Consider the following 16,392-nt stretch of genomic DNA (forward strand, 5'->3'; position numbering starts at 1 on the left):
CTACTGGCACATTTTTTACTGGAGGTGAAAAAATCAGTGCAAATATTTACTGTGAGACGCTTATGAAACTGCATCATGCAATACAGATCAAGTGCTGCAGGAAGCTCACAAATAGTATTGTTTTGATTCATGATTGTACTCAACATCATGCTACAAATGAGACGTGACAACTGTTGCCAGATTGTGGCCAGAACGAATCTGACCATACTTTGCACAGCCCTGACCTTGCCCCTAGTGACTTCTATGTCTTTTTGCACCTGAAAACATTTATTGAGGATTGAAAAGTCAACAAAAATGACAACATTAAAGAACATGTTAAGACAAGGTTGACGACACAGGTGGTAATGTTCTATGAGGACGCTATGAAGAAAGATAGTTTACGTTTTCTATTTTTTTCTCAGTATGTAGTGCTTCTGTATTTGTACTCATTCTGTTGTTGTTACTAAATAGAACTTACCTTCCAAATACATCTTGTATAATCAATAGCCAAATTAAATAACTTCATGACCTAATGTATATATGTGTTACTTATAATTTCTGTCTTTTAGGTCAACAATCGTTTTTTAACATTTTGTGAAAACATTCCTATGGCAGTCTTTAAGTATCCAATGTGGACAATGACAAAGTGAGTCAGCTTCAAGCTCTTGTAAAGACAATCACTGTAAGTGCAGTGGATGAAGGTTAATGTTCCTAGTTGAGTATTCTAGGAGAAATATTCCGTGAAGTCACTTGTAAATTATGAATGACCACTTGTTTATTTAAGTTCAACTCCTTGATTACATTTTAACTTACTTACTTGTTTTCTGATTATTATGGAAATGATAACCAGTGGTAAGAACAAGTGAGAACACACAAGCATTAATTGAAAACTAACTTCAGTAATGTTGATCTGAATATTTAAAAATTGTTTAAGCCCCTAGCAGTTCCTCTACGGAACATTGAATGAATATGAAAAACGAGAGGACCAAGTTTAATAACATCACATGATGACATGGAAAACCAATCGAAACTACTCGTATAGAATTAAAATGATAAACTCTCAGAGCCCCACACTGCAAGCAGTGCCAGAAGGGCGTGAAGTTAACACTGAATATCAATTAACAAAAATAAAATTAGAACACCAACAAATAACTCTAAAGCAATAGATTTCCAATTAGTGATAACTGGGTCAAAGTGAAGAGTCAGTAAACAGTTAGCTGGGGCAGTGAATCTGTGGAGTTGTATGTTTATGTATGTGTATTCTACACCAGTTAACTCTGGAAGTAAGTGAAAAGTAAGGTCAGGTCTACGATGCAAGCCTGTGACTGGACAATCAGACTAACTGCAGGTAGGGTGTAGCAATTCTATCAGCTATGGCACTTGGAGGGGGAGGAATAGCAAGTCCCTCACCTCAGCCATCCTTTATCCACGTAAGATCCCTGATACTCATTTTGACAGTAGGCTGAGTGGACCTGAGGCCATCTGGAAGGAACTGGAATGAGAAAAATTCCCCTGGTCCTACCGCAGTTTCAGCCCGAGGCCTCAAGGAGCCAGAGTCTAGTGCTCCATACCATCACAGTAACTCTGAAGGGAGACATTGTCCCAAAACTTCACAATGTTTTCCATCTCATTTATGTGCCCATAGATCACTTACTACAACTACAGAGTGAATTGTTACCCTCACTCCTTCCATTATTTATATTCCATGGCACTTTATAGAGACTCAAGCCAAGAGTGGATAAGCATTGTCCTGCTGAAGAATGACATACAATAGTGCTTTACGAGTGGTAACACACAAAGATGCAGAAGATTTGTGATGTAGCATTGTGCTCTCTGAGTTCCTTAAATCACTACCAGCCATGACCTGAAGTCATACCCAATAGCTGTCCTCACCAAGATGCAAGGTAAGAATAACATCACTGTGCCTCTCCAAAACATTGAAAGAATGGGACTTCTCCCCAACTCACTACCATACTCACCGGCAATGGTCATCTGGAGCAGTGCAGAACCAAAATTTACTGTCGGGCACAATGTGACAACATTCTTCAACAGACTACGCTTCCCAGTAACAGTACTACTCCAAATGCAGCCATTGTGCTGTAGCATTAATGGCAGTGTACGCATGGCCGGTATTTAATTCCCTAGTCTGGCTGCTACTCATCTCCAACCAATTGTGCAGGATAAGGATAACACAGAATGTTGCAGGGCATCCATTACTTGTTCCCAGATGGCAGGTGGAGATGTGAAGGGGTCAGGACATGCTTGGTGGATGATATGGCGACTCTTATGGTGGTAAGAAATGGAGGAACAGAACCTTGGCAATCAGTATGCCACCTCCCATGTTCTTATGCAGTCAAATATCAGGTCACAGTCATATCTAAATGCCCCACAAAGCTGGATAATTGTACAATTTGGTCATCTGAGCAAATGGAGACCCACAATGTGGCCCTTTAAACTCTGTCAGTTGCTAATAATGCCTTCTCACAAGAGTACATGACACTTCTGTATGCTACACAGTGCTCACTCAGCATATGACACTGTTTCTGTCCCTTATATACACTAAAAAGCCTGGTAACAGCATTAGACATAAACAGCACTAGGCAAGTATCGGCAGGGTGAAGGGGACAAAAGTTTCAGATTATTTGATTCCAACAAGTAGTATGGCGTCAGCACATACAACACATGTTGAAGTGAAGCAATATATTTTTGTTTTGTCATAAATGATAGCAAATAAACATCATGCAAAATTTTTGTTTGTTTTCCTGCTATTTCAAATAAACTTAGCTATATGAAGCTGTGAGTTTGCAACCGTGGACAAAACAAATCAAGAAAGTGTTACTACATACAATATACTGATGGGGCTCGCCTTTTATGCCAAAATAATGAAACATATCTAGATATCTACTATACCTTCAAAGTGCTCAGGCACATATATTTTGAGTTCTATGTAGCAGAACAGCATGGGCAGTGACATGGGGAAGTTGGCCTCTGTCCGGAGGGAGATGTGCCGGTAGCCAGCCTGCAGCCCATCCAGAGGCAAAATGCGCTGCCCCAGAAGCTTCCCTTTCTCACTGTACACAGCAAACCTCAACATCGCAAGCTCAGGCAGCACAACCTGTAGAGTGTCTTGTGAGTAAATTCTGATGTTACATAAAAATGTATGTTAAATAACTAAATATATATGATACAACTCATCCTTACCCTTTGAACGAGCTGCAGCATAATGAGCTACATTTTTAGTTAAACATAATCACACTAGATAAAAAATTAGTTACCCCAGGAGACATCATAGTAATAACTTTGAACACACCTCTAAGCTTGATAATGTCCTTAATTCAGTGAGAAAGAGTGCAAAAAGTTCATCAGGTATGGTGTACTCAGTTGAAACTACTCATCAAAAATTGATTCCCTTAGAGCTATAACATTGCAGGTATGTTGACTGCTATGTTTTACCTGCAGTTCAAATGGTCCCAAACATTTTCCATTGTAGCAAGGTTAGTAATTTAATGAGTCAATTGAGAAATGATAGGGTTTCCAAGTGTTCATCAAACCAGAAACATAAGCATACAGTCCTGTTATGATAGTTCTTATCATCTTGGGATATAGGAGTGTCCAGTGTATACTCACCATGAAGATGTAGTAGAAATGGGAACACTGTCACTGAGAATGTTGCAATAAACATCCTGATAGATTTCCCAGTAACCTCTATTAGTGAACCAAGGTTATGATATGAAATACACCAAATAACCACTTCTGGCCAGAACTGCACCCACCACACACTGCAGGTTCAGCATCTCACTGGGCTGTCTATGCACTCAATGCCTCACAACATCTGATAAGAGGCAAAATCACAGCTCGTTGGGACCAAACTACATGCCTCCAATCAGCTATTGAAGAGTTTCTGTGTTGTTTGACAACAGAAGATGTGCTGCTTTATGTGCTGCTGTGTGCAATGGACTTTTGCTACATACCCAATTCAAAATGTTCACTGGATGTATTTCCTTTCACAATATTTACTCAGAAACTGCTTGAAATTAACCTGCAGTTCCTCACAGCGGCAATTCCTGTCAGATTTGAAACAGATTGTCATTGAAAAGGCATGAACTTTTCACCTGTCCTTCTTAAGATATTTTTGCAACCGCTATTCTTATGACAAGTTGCATGGCCTTCCTTGCAGACAAGTTGTCAGTTTACCTTTATACAGCAACAAATTGGACAACTGCATTCAAGGTGTGGCCATGGGCATGTCCAAACATGTTAGCTACTTTCTGTTATGCTGTGACATCTCCATGTTGACCCATCTCATTGAGCAGATTGCATACACCTGGCTGGCATACACTCACCACTTCACTACCATGACCTACGTCAACACTGAGGTTCATGTGACTACCTGGAATGAGTTCTAGACTACCAGCAATGATCCAAAGCGACCAATGTGATCTTTCAAGGGGGTGACCAATATTTTGTATGATAAGCTTACTTAAAATTATATTTCTATGACCAAGTGAATTTGTGAGTTGTGAAATGATAAGCATATTAAAACATACAAACACCTCTAGTGTGATTCATTCCCAACATGCTGTGTAACCAACAATCTGTTTCCATACTGCAAAAGTTAAAAGGAAGGAAGATTAGTGTTTAACATCCCATCAAGAACAAGGTCATTACAAACAGAGCACAAGCTCAGATAAAGGAAGAATAGAGGAGAAAATCAATCATGCCCTTTCAAAGGAAACATCCAAGCATTTGCCTTGCCAAGAAATAACAGAAAATGTAAATAAGGTTGGCTGGATAGAAATCTGAACCACAGTCCTCCTGGATGCGAGTCCAGATGTCAAACGTAAGATGAATGTTTCTCATCACAGTTAGGGGAATTTAATTTGATGTACAACTGAAGTTCCATTTTGTGCAATAGATTCAGAGTCATTGTAACTGGTGCTTTTGGTAGACAAGTCTTGCAAATCCATATAACTGTAATTTTATGTAGGTACACAAAAGGTTCAATCCTTAACACTGTTTTGTCACCAAAATTTCTGTAAACATCTGAATTCATTTGGCCATTGATAAAGGTGTGACCATGATGGATAACTAAATGTTAAACTTGGAGAAGTCAGTCTTGAAAATGCAAAGCAGTTTTGTTATCCCAGAAGCAGAATAGTCAAAGAAGTAAGATGAAAGGATGGCACTGTAGAAAGGTTAGGTAAAAAGTGCTTTTCTCAAAAAGAAATAGCTGCAGATATTCAAAAATAGAAAGCTAGAGTCTACAAAAAGACTTACTATAAGCTGTGTTTGCAACACAGCCATGTATGGAAGGGAAACAAGGATAACATGAAACACAAAAATGTAACAATTTAAAGTATCTGAAATGGGGCGTTATCAGAGACTGCTGAGCATGTTTGGCAGATTGAGTAAGATGAAAAAGGTGTTCCACAATCAGCCAACAAGAAAAAATTCCTAATAAAGAATTCAGTGAATCAAAGAGTTTGCATGTTTGAGTACATATTAAGATGCATACCTGAAGGAATGGTGGAAGGAAAGAACTGAACAGGAAGGCCTAAATATGAGTATAGTGGGTCCCTGCCAATAATTATTGTGATTCATTTTCTGAGGTGGTCTGGCAAGTATATGAATATTTTGCTTCCATCATGTAAAGATGGAATCTGCTAAGAAAACATCATTGATTGGATTTTGTGTGATACACAGCGCTAACAGAAAGATTCAATTTGTTTCTCATTGCAAAGAAAATGTTTGTAAAGTGGAATTTTATGTGCATTCAGTAATGTTATAACACACTAGCCTAATGTGATACTCCGTTTAACAATATGTATTAACAGTCGAAGACATCGACATCTTCACTTATATTCTACAAACAACTGTTCAGCACTTTGCCAACAGACACAGAACATTACAGTCCAACACATGAGATGATAATAGTAGGGCAAAGAAGACGTGGTGAACAAATATTTACATATCTTAATACAGTTTTTGTCTCCACAATACTAATTCAGCTTGATACTGTTATCACTTTCCAGAAATTTTTGTGGAACAAACCACCAATAAGTGCTTTGCAGAGGGTACTTCACATTGTATCATGTATTAGGGTTTCTTCCTATTACATTCACACATGGGGCATGGGAACAATTATTCCTTAAAACCTCTGTGAATGTTGTAATTAGCCCAATTTCACCTTTTTGGACACTCCAAGAGTTATTGCCCATTCCTGAATTCCTTAGTTAATACTGTTCCTTGAAACATTGTAAAGAGGTTTTTGTGGAAAAGTTGGCATATATCTTCAACTTTCACCCAGTTCTGGTTTTTCTGCATCACTGCCATGGTCTCCCAAGAGACAGATAAACATGAGAGCATTTGCAATGGCCTTCTTTGCATTTGTTTAGTGTCTGTCCAATGCCCTAGCTGGTATGGGTTCCATACACGTGAGCAATATTCTACGATGTGTCAAACAAGTGTTTTGTAAGAAATCTCATTTGCAGATACTGAATTTTCCCAGTCTGCCACCAATAAACCAAAATCTGTCGCTTGCTTTGCTTATGACTGAATCTATGTGACCCCCACAAGCAGTTACATGCAAGTTTTGCATCAGTCAACTGAATTCAATTGTGACTCAGTGATACTGCAGTCATAGGATACTTTATTTATTTAGTGAAGTGCACAGTTTTACGTTTATGAACTATTCCCATCCTTCCACCACTTTGAATTTTTATCAAGATTTGACTGAATATTTGTGAAGCTTTTCTTTCCAGATGGTACTGCTCCATCAGCAAAAAATTCTGAGGTTACTTTGTCTGTCAGTTGATTTGCATGCAACAAAGATATCAGTAATGCCTGAAGTTACTTCTACATCTTTTGATGACTCTCCACTCAAGGTAGCATGCTGCAGCCTCCCTACCAAGAAATATTCATTCCAATCACATGAGTGAGGTTGTTCAGTTGTCAGCACACTGGACTTCCTTTCGAGAGGATTACACTTCAAATCTGCATCGGCCCATCCAGATTTAGATTTTCCTGCAGTTTCCCTATATTGCTCCAGGCAAATGCCGGGATGGTTCCTTTGAAACAGCATGGCTGATTTCCTTCCCCATCCTTGAAATAATCTGAGCTTGTGCTCCATCTCTAATGACCTTAATGTCAATGGGATATTAAATACTAATCTTCCTTTTTTCTTCTATCCAATCACAAATTTCATTTTATGTCAATTACAACTGTAAGTTTGTTGATAAGTGTCAATGTGGTAGTGAGCCAAATGCTTTTCTCTCAAGTCAATAAATACTGCATCTACCTCACAGTTGTGATCCATGACTTTCAGGATGTAGTGTGTGAAACATGTGAGTTGGGTTTCCCATAACCAATATTTGTGGAATAAATGCTGGTTGGTAGAAGGAGACTATTCCATCTGAGATAACCAGGACTCCAGAAACAACTTAGCAGCACTGCTGCTTGGCAGTACTTACAGTAGATACACAGAATACTACAGGTCAGCACATGAAGTGGTGAAAGTAGGGTGAAAAAGACATAATGAACAAACATTTATATATCTGTGGCATCTTTTGTTATTATCTACTGACTGAGAAAATCCATGTTCCCACAATACTAAACCAGCCAGGCATAACTATCACCTTCAAAACATTTTAAAGGGACAGCTTGAAAATGAGTAGCATACTCGCCAACATTAGTATTTTCTGAACAAATATCCAGTCAGATTGTGATAAGATTTCACAATGATGCAAAGGTGGGAAAGCTATTTTAAATGTTCAGAAATATAAAGCTCTACGCTTCACAAAATGAGAAAGGGTATCATCCTCTGACTTCAATACAGATGTCACAACTGGACTCAATCAACTCATACAGTGTGTAATCATTTGTGGAGATATGAAATAGAATGCTCACATAGGCTAAGTTGCAGATAAAGCAAATAGCACACTTCAGGTCACTGTTAGAATATCTTAGAAATTCAATCTGTTTACAAAGGAGTTTGCTTGCAAAACAGTGTTTGACCATGCTAGAGTATTGCTAAAGCGTGTTTGACCCACACCAAACAGGGCTAGCAGTGATACTGAATATGTACAAAGAACAGTAACATAAACGGTTGCATATTTGTTTGAGGTAGACATTTGAATTTAGACACCACATAGCCTGTGATAGCCTACTTAAAAACTTCCTGACACATTAAAACTGTGTGTCAGACTGAAATCTATGCCTTTTGTGGGCATGTGATCTACCAACGGATCTATCCAAGCAGGACTCATGAACCATCCACACAGTTTCTGCAGGTAAAGTCCCAGATTTGAGCCTCAACATCTATACACAGTTTTAATCTGCCAGGAAGTTTCAAATCAGTGAACACTCCACTGTAATGTGAAAATTTATTCAGGGAAATATCCCTACAAATTTTCACAAACTAATATAAAATTAGTGAGCTATGCTTATAGTATAACTCCTTACATATCCATCCCATACTGACCACATAGAGAAGATTTGACTAATTACAGCAAACTCACATGCTTTCAAGCAGACATTTCTTCTACAGTCCATACGAAAATAGAAGAAATGCTGATAAATAGTACACTGAAAAATAACCTTGCCATGCTCTCTTCTTAATTTAGTAAGCATCTCAGACAGAGGTCAGCTGTATTAATTTGTGCTCATTTTCAAGGAAGGGAGAAGAAAGGCTAGGTATTCTGTAATGTCAATAAAGAAGTCATAAGAGGCAGACCACTAAGTGAGATAGAAAGAGGGCGAGGAAAGTTACTGGGCATATCCCAGTATTCCTCTTAACTGATTCAGCAGACACTGAAAACTGATATGTGGATAGCCAAGCAGGGCTTTGAACCCCATATCTTCGGAATGCGCATCCAATGCCTTAACCACTGCCCCAACTCAGTCAGCCTCATTTCTAAGCCAATGTAGTAGTACTTCCCTGGACTGAAACTGTCTGGAACTGATAAAAGTTGCTACCATAGTATTGAGCTTCTTGTGTCAAATTATCAGAAAATGACACACACTGGAGAATCCATAACTGTAGCATTTTTTGGCAACTGGTGTTTTTATTTCCTTTTTCCAACATTAAAATCATAGCTTCACATTGTAACAGGACACCCTCCTCTAACATTACCTTTTTTTAAATAGAAATATTTGATACAATATATACTATTAATTCTTGTATAGGTGAACATTATCTCAGTTAACTAAAAGAATTTCGTATGATTCTGTATATGATGTATTATATTTCAGGCTAAAATGTATAATAAGAAATTAATGTGTTACAATCAATATGTACTAACAGTTAAAATTACTCTTCGTTTAAAAATATGTGGAATTATGACATATCTGGCATACTTACAAGTCATATGATTAATTGTACAATCTGATGATAATTATAAAATTTGTTTCTTGACTCATTTACAAAATAATGTTATAGTTTAGTGAAGATCATTCTTTCATCAAGAAAGTTTGTAAACTCTTTTGCTCTGTAAACTCTCTAGAATATTGTGAGTACCACAGAATGTAGGGAGAAGTGGGCATGCCTCTGATGGAATCAGATGTGTTTTTGATTGTGTCACTAATAATATAATTTGTGGGTGTGGTAGAAGTGGGAAATGTAAAGACGGTGTGATATTGAAAAATGTTACAAAGAATAAAATGCAACAATAATGCCTTCTTCTAGCCAAGTTGTGCCACAAATTCCTTTTCTCTCCAAATCTATTCAGTACCTCCTCATTAGTTACATGATCTACCCAGCTTTCTTCTGTAGCACCACATTTCGAAAGCTTCTATTCTCTTCTTGTCTAAACGATTTATCGTCCATGTTTCACTTCCATACATGGCTACACTCCATACAAATACTTTCCAAATACTTTCAGAAAAGACTGCCTGACACTTAAATCTACAGTCGATGTTAGCAAATTTTTCTTCATCAGAAACACTTTCCTTGCCATTGCCAGTCTACATTTTATATCCTCTCTACTTCGACCATCATCCGTTATTCTGCTCTTCAAATAGCAAAACTCATCTACTACTTTAAGTGTCTCATTTCCTAACCTAATTCCTTCAGCATCACCCGATTTAATTCAACTACGTTCCATTATCCTTGTTTTGCTTTTGTTGATGTTCATCTTATAGCCTCCTTTCAAGACACTTTCCATTCCATTCAACTGCTTTTCTAGGTCCTTTGCTGTCTCACAGAATTACAATGTCATTAGCAAATCTCGAAGTTTTTATTTCTTCCATGGATTTTAATTTCTACACCAAATTTTTCTTTTGTTTCCTTTACTGCTTGCTCAATATATAGATTGAATAACATCAGGGATAGGCTACAACCCTGTGTCACTCCCTTCCCAACCACTGCTTCTCTTTCATGACCCTCGACTCTTACAACTGCCATCTGGTTTCTGTTCAAATTGTAAATAGTCTTTTGCTCCCTATATTTGACCCCTGCCACCTTCAGAACTTGAAAGAGAGTTTTCCAGTCAACATTGTCAAAAGCTTTAGCTAAGTCTACAAATGCAAGAAATGTAGTTTTGCCTTTCCTAAATCTATCTTCTACGATAAGTAGTAGGGTCAGTATGGCCTCAGGTGTTCCAACATTTCTATGGAATCCAAACTGATCTTCCTTGAGGTCGGCTTCTACCAGTTTTTCAATTCGTCTGTAAAGAATTTGTGTTAGTATTTTGCAGCCATGACTTATTAAACTGATAGTCTGGTAATTTTCATGCCTGTCAACACCTGCTTTTGTTGGGATTGGAATTATTATATCATACTTGAAGTCTGAGGGTGTTTCACCTGTCTCATACATCTTGCTCCCCAGATGGTAGAGTTTTGTCATGGGGCTATGTCATATATGCAAGGTATAAAAGAGCAATGCATTGGTGGAGCTGTCATTTGTACTCAGGTGATTCATATGAAAAAGTTTCTATTGTGGTTATGGCTCCACAGCAGGAATTAAAAGACTCAGAACACAGAATGTTACAGTTAGACACATAGAACATTCAGTTTCAGAAACTGTTAGGAAATTAAATATTCTGGGATCCTGAGAGTCAAGAGTGTGCTGAGAATATCAGATTTCAGACATGGGCAATGCAGTGGCCAATGGCCTTTGCTTAATGACTGAGAGCAGAGCTTACAGCATGATATCACCTGCAGTGCCTCTCCTGGACTCGTGACCATATCAGCTGGACCATAGATGACTGTAAAACCATGATCTGGTCAGATGAGTCCCAGTTGCACTTGGTAAGAACCAATGGTAAGTTCCAAGTGTGGCACAGACCCATGGACCCAGGTTGTCAACAAGGCACTCCGCCAGCTGGTAGTGGCTCCATAATGTCGTGTGGTGTGGTCTGCATTCACATGGAATGGACTTGGTCCTCTGAACCAAATGAACCAATCATTGACTAGAAATAGTTATATTCAGCTACTTTGAGACCACTTGCCGTCATTCATGGAATTAATGTTCCCAATCAAAGACAGCATGTTTTATGGATGGCAATGTGACATGTCACCAGGCCACAATTATTCATGACTGGTTTGAAGGACATTCGTCAATGTGAGCACCCTACGTGAATCCCATCGAATATTTATTGAATATGATTGAGAGGTCATGTACAAAATCCTGCCTTGGCAACACCTTCTCAATTACAGGTGGCTATAGAGGCAACATGGCTCGGTATTTCTCCAGGGGACTTGCAATGACTTGTTGAACCCACGCCACATCACACTGCTGCACTACACTGGGCAAAAGCATGTCCAACACAGTATTAACAGGTATCCCATGACCTTTGTCACCTCTCAGTGTATAACAAGAGAGGCACCATGATTCGTTTGTTCACTCCCTGAAAAGTATCACATGGAAGCTGAAAAACCTGAACTGGCAGAAGCTTGAAAATAGACTTAATTAACACTGTGAAAGCCTACTTACAGAGTTTCCAGAACCAGTACTAAGTGAAGAATCTTGGAATACATTACAGCCCCCCTACAATTGCTTTTATTGGGGCTACTAAGACAAGATTAGACTAATTACAGCAGACATACAGCCATTTAAGCAGTCAGTAGACCTGTGCTCCAAACAAAAATGGAAAGGGACAAAACTTTAATATGTGATTCAATGGGATGTATCTTCTGCCAGGCACCTCACAACAGTTTGCAGAATATGCTTGTAGATATAGAAATGGGAAAGTGTCAAAAAATTCTTCTAATTATCTCCATAAATTGGAAATACATTGTGATTAAATTGATCATTTTCAAATTTAATATTCACTATGTTCTTAATGATTACTGTTTCAGGTAGGTAGAAGACTCTTTAATTAGTATTTGTCATGAGCTGTAATGTAGCTTTCTGTTAAGAAATTCATTTCTTGAACTTCTTTTTCCTTTGCCTTTCTCTGCTGTTCTTGTTTCAAAATGGAGTGATATTGCATCCGTGAACGTATCAAATAATTGCAACAACACTGAAATTTCCAAGGGCTTCTTGAATGTTATGGTATTATTTCGATTCACAACAATGAAATAATGCAATTTATCAGGCATGGAAACCACATATTTTAAAAGGATCTTACCTTTTTGAACAGGAATGGTTCTGCATTGTATACTGGATTCAGGCCATTTCCTGTAACCTTGGACGTTCTGAACTCATCCCTGATTGTATCTGTTGGCAGACCATACATTTCCACCACTACATAAGTAGTAACTTTCTTGTCAGCCAGAAACTGGCCAGATATGACCTGTAATAAACGCTACTTAGAATTTAAAGTAATTTCACAAAAGATTACAATATAATAATAATAATCAGAAACTGTAAATTTGTGGATAAAATATATAAAACTCATGGAAGCAGTAATGGTTATCGTGTGCAGAGAGAGAGAGAGAGAGAGAGAGAGAGGGCACTGAAGTGGTAAGGGGGTAAGATGGAGGGGGGGGGGGGTGGAAGGAAAGAGGCAGAGACAGAGGGAGAGGTGGATGTGAGTGTATAAAAAGTGAAGTGAGGGATACAGACCCTGGGGTGGTGGAGATGGATATAACACAGGAGCTAGGGGGACTGTGGGGTTGACAATTCCCATCTCTGTAATGCAGAGATCCAGTGTTGGGGAGAAGGATCCAGATGGCATGGGCTGTTAAGTAGCCATTGAAATCAAACATGGTGTGCTCAGCAGCATGCACCAGTAGGTTGTCAACTCTGCCCTCAGTCACAATTTGGCAGTGGCCATTCACTCAGGTGGACAGATGATTGGTGGTTGTTAACACACATACACACACACACACACACACACACACACACACACACACACACACAGAGTGTGGAAGTAGATGGATAGATGGTTGTTAACACACACACACTGTGCAGAAGTTACAGCAAAGGTGGTATTTGAAATGACTGCTTTCATAGGTGGGCCTGGAGTGTTGGGACAGTGTAGAATGTAGTCATCCTGGACAATGTAGTCATTTGCATATGTGTGCATGTGGGACGAGGGGGAGGGTGAGGGGGAGGTTGCATGCATGGTTTTAGTTAGCTCTGAAATAGACAATTGTTGTCCATAAGCTTAGTAATGTGTCTAGTCTTGTTTATATACCTATTGACCTCCTAATGCCTCAACTGCATGGCGAATTGTTACCTTTATTTCTTATATTATTTGTATTTCTCCCAGGACTTCCCATTATAATATTCACATTGCCATGTGATTGTGATTCATCTTATTATCCCATGTAATCGTTCATGGATTGTTGTTTTGAGCTCTACACCTGTTTCCTTGCTCTCTTATTTAAATTAGGTATACTCTTTGCTCTGAAGATCTAAATTGAGAAGACCATCAAAGACACAGAACACTGTAAGACAAGAATACATAATACATATTCAAAGGAAAATGAGTTATGCTAGTGCCTCTCCCAAATACCGCAAATTAAATGCTCATGATACCACAAGCTCTACTGTTGTGAGAGTGATGCATATAAATGCAGCAATGAAACATTTGGAGAATGTACAGGAACAGGAACAGAACAACAGGTAGCAGGGAGGTGTCTACTTAAGTATTAGAGCTGATACCAATGAAAATGCAACTTGTGCAGGAATGATATACCAACACTGAACAGAAAAATGAGTCACTCCAAACATCATATCAGGATAATCAGAGCATGTAGTGTACAACATTGAAATAACGGTTCCCTAAAGATTAGTACTCACATTACAAACTAGTAATACTGAGTTATAGGCAAGCAGTATGACAAACGAAATTAAGTGCAACAAAAGAAAAAAAAGGAAAAAGAAAGAAATAAAAACAAAAACATAGAATGTGAAAAATGTTTGAGGGAGCAGTAATGGCATCGGTTCACATCATGTTCAAGAAGCTACTCCCATGTGCGGTCTCAGAGACCACTAGCATGAAAGGAGCAATAATGGTATTGGTCCACATCATGTTCAAGCAGCTACTGACAAAGGAACCCATGGCAGGTTCATGAAAGAATAACTAGACAATGCTGTAACCTCCTACCCCACCTCCATGCATTAGCAACAGTGTAACAATGAATGCTAGTGGTCTTTGAGTCCACCTGTAATGTTAAGAGTTAAACTAATAATATAACACAAATTACCAAAATTTTAAAAGAGACCCAGTTAAACTGAAAGAAACTGAGATGGTGTAGGAAATGGAAGAATAGATTAACAGAAGTACAGGGAGGGGGCATATGTATTACAGACTATCAATTTAATAAGTGTTGTAAAAAAACTGACATATTATTTAAGAAGAGTGGAAAAACTGGTAAGGCTGCTCTCAGGGAGGATCACTTTGGGTTCTGGAGAAATATAGGAATTCTGACACTATGACTTATCTTAGACTGAAGCAAGGCAAGCCTAGGTTTATAAATTTGTAGATTTAGAGATAGCCTTTAACACTTTAGCTTATCCCTGATGTTATTAAATCTGTACACTCAGTTTGTCTGTTTTGAAGACATTTGTTTGGAGTGAAATTTAGATGATAAAGAGATGATAGAAGAATAGAACTGAAGCTTTTGAAATGTGATGCTATAGAAGGATGCTGAAGATTAGATCAAATAACAAACAACGTGGTACAAAACTGAATAGGGGGGAAAAGAAATTTATGGCACAACTTGACGAAAAGAAGGAACTGCTTCACAAAACATATCTTGAGTAAGATATAGGGAGCAGAGTGTGGAGTGTAAAAATTGTATAGGAAGACCATGGCTTGACTGCAATAAGCATGTTTGACTGAGTCTAGGTCGCAGAAGTTATGCTGAGTTGAAGAGGCTTTTGTGGGATACACTAGGAGGGCTTCAAGCCAGTCTTCAGACTGAAAATCACAATAATTTCATAATGAACCCACAATCAATGAAAATGTAAAGAAGCTAGGACTCATGTTCAAGTAAATAGTTTGTCAAGCTCTGCAAAAGCATTTAACTACTGGCAAGAGCACACCTAAGATCTGATCTAGACAGGAGGTGGGGGGGGGGGGGGGGGAGGAGTTTGCTCCTGTTGGTTCCATGAACAGGGAAGGGATGGAGGTAACAAGGAATAATTTCTTAACAGACAAACCTCTGAACAACTGGGAAACTGTTTTTATTCACCACTACACATACTAATGCTACCATTTTAGAATGGATACATACCATTTAAAATGTACTTCATAGAGAGAGTGTTGTTTGTATGAGATTTGCACATATTACATATTTTGCTGATCACCTTTGTAGCCAAGTGATTACCGTTGCCACATCTGGTGCGGAATGACCGATATTCGATTCCCGGGACTTTCTCAGCTTTTTTCCTTGGGTAGGAAGACCTAGAATGGGGTCTATTCAACCTCATGAAGCCAGATGAGAAGCTGCTTGAATAAAGAAGCATCATCATCATCATCATCATCATCAAGATTCATGTACTGGCAATAGCAGCTGGTGGCAACATGCTGATCATTTGTCCCACGATCATGAATTGCTCCTCTTACTGACTTGTAGACAGCTGTTGGACACTGAAACAGGCCCACGGCCTAATCCCTGAGTGGTGTTCATGATATGTTTTTACATATTTTGCTGTCAAGCATGTAATGTTCAGATACTTGTGAATACTTTACGCATTTTACTAGGGTTTGTTTGTTTTCTTTTTTTAATATGTGTGTAGGCTGATACCATGAGCAAAATCATTGTGAAATGGAAGTAAAACACTATGGGAGTCTTACAGTACCAAGAGCAATTTCGTATTTTCAGTTTCAAGGAGAATGGCTGTGAATGGTGAATAAGTTTTGATATTTCATGACAAATGCCTTTGTGTGCACTTGCTAGTAATCAACATCCATTATGCAGTCTAGCTTTCTTCAAACTCATACGGAATCAATAAAGCTGCTGATATAGAAAGACAGAACATCATTTTCTTATGAGAAAATTGTACTTTCTTTCTTTCTCTGG

At 38.5% G+C, this 16,392-nt stretch overlaps 1 protein-coding gene across 2 annotated transcripts in view; it reads right to left on the reverse strand.

The window, feature by feature from the left end:
* Positions 1-16,392, reverse strand: part of LOC126281662 (1-phosphatidylinositol 4,5-bisphosphate phosphodiesterase-like) — a 465,757-nt gene that overhangs the window by 90,886 nt on the left and 358,479 nt on the right. For both annotated transcript variants that reach the window (XM_049980809.1, XM_049980810.1), the window contains exons 16-17: positions 12,546-12,710; positions 2,890-3,094 (exon numbers count right to left, since the gene is read on the reverse strand). In XM_049980809.1, coding sequence (XP_049836766.1) covers positions 2,890-3,094; positions 12,546-12,710 — 370 coding nt within the window. The remainder of the gene's footprint in view (positions 1-2,889; positions 3,095-12,545; positions 12,711-16,392) is intronic.

The sequence above is a fragment of the Schistocerca gregaria genome, chromosome 7 (assembly GCF_023897955.1).
Source record: "Schistocerca gregaria isolate iqSchGreg1 chromosome 7, iqSchGreg1.2, whole genome shotgun sequence".
Classification (NCBI taxonomy): domain Eukaryota; kingdom Metazoa; phylum Arthropoda; class Insecta; order Orthoptera; family Acrididae; genus Schistocerca; species Schistocerca gregaria.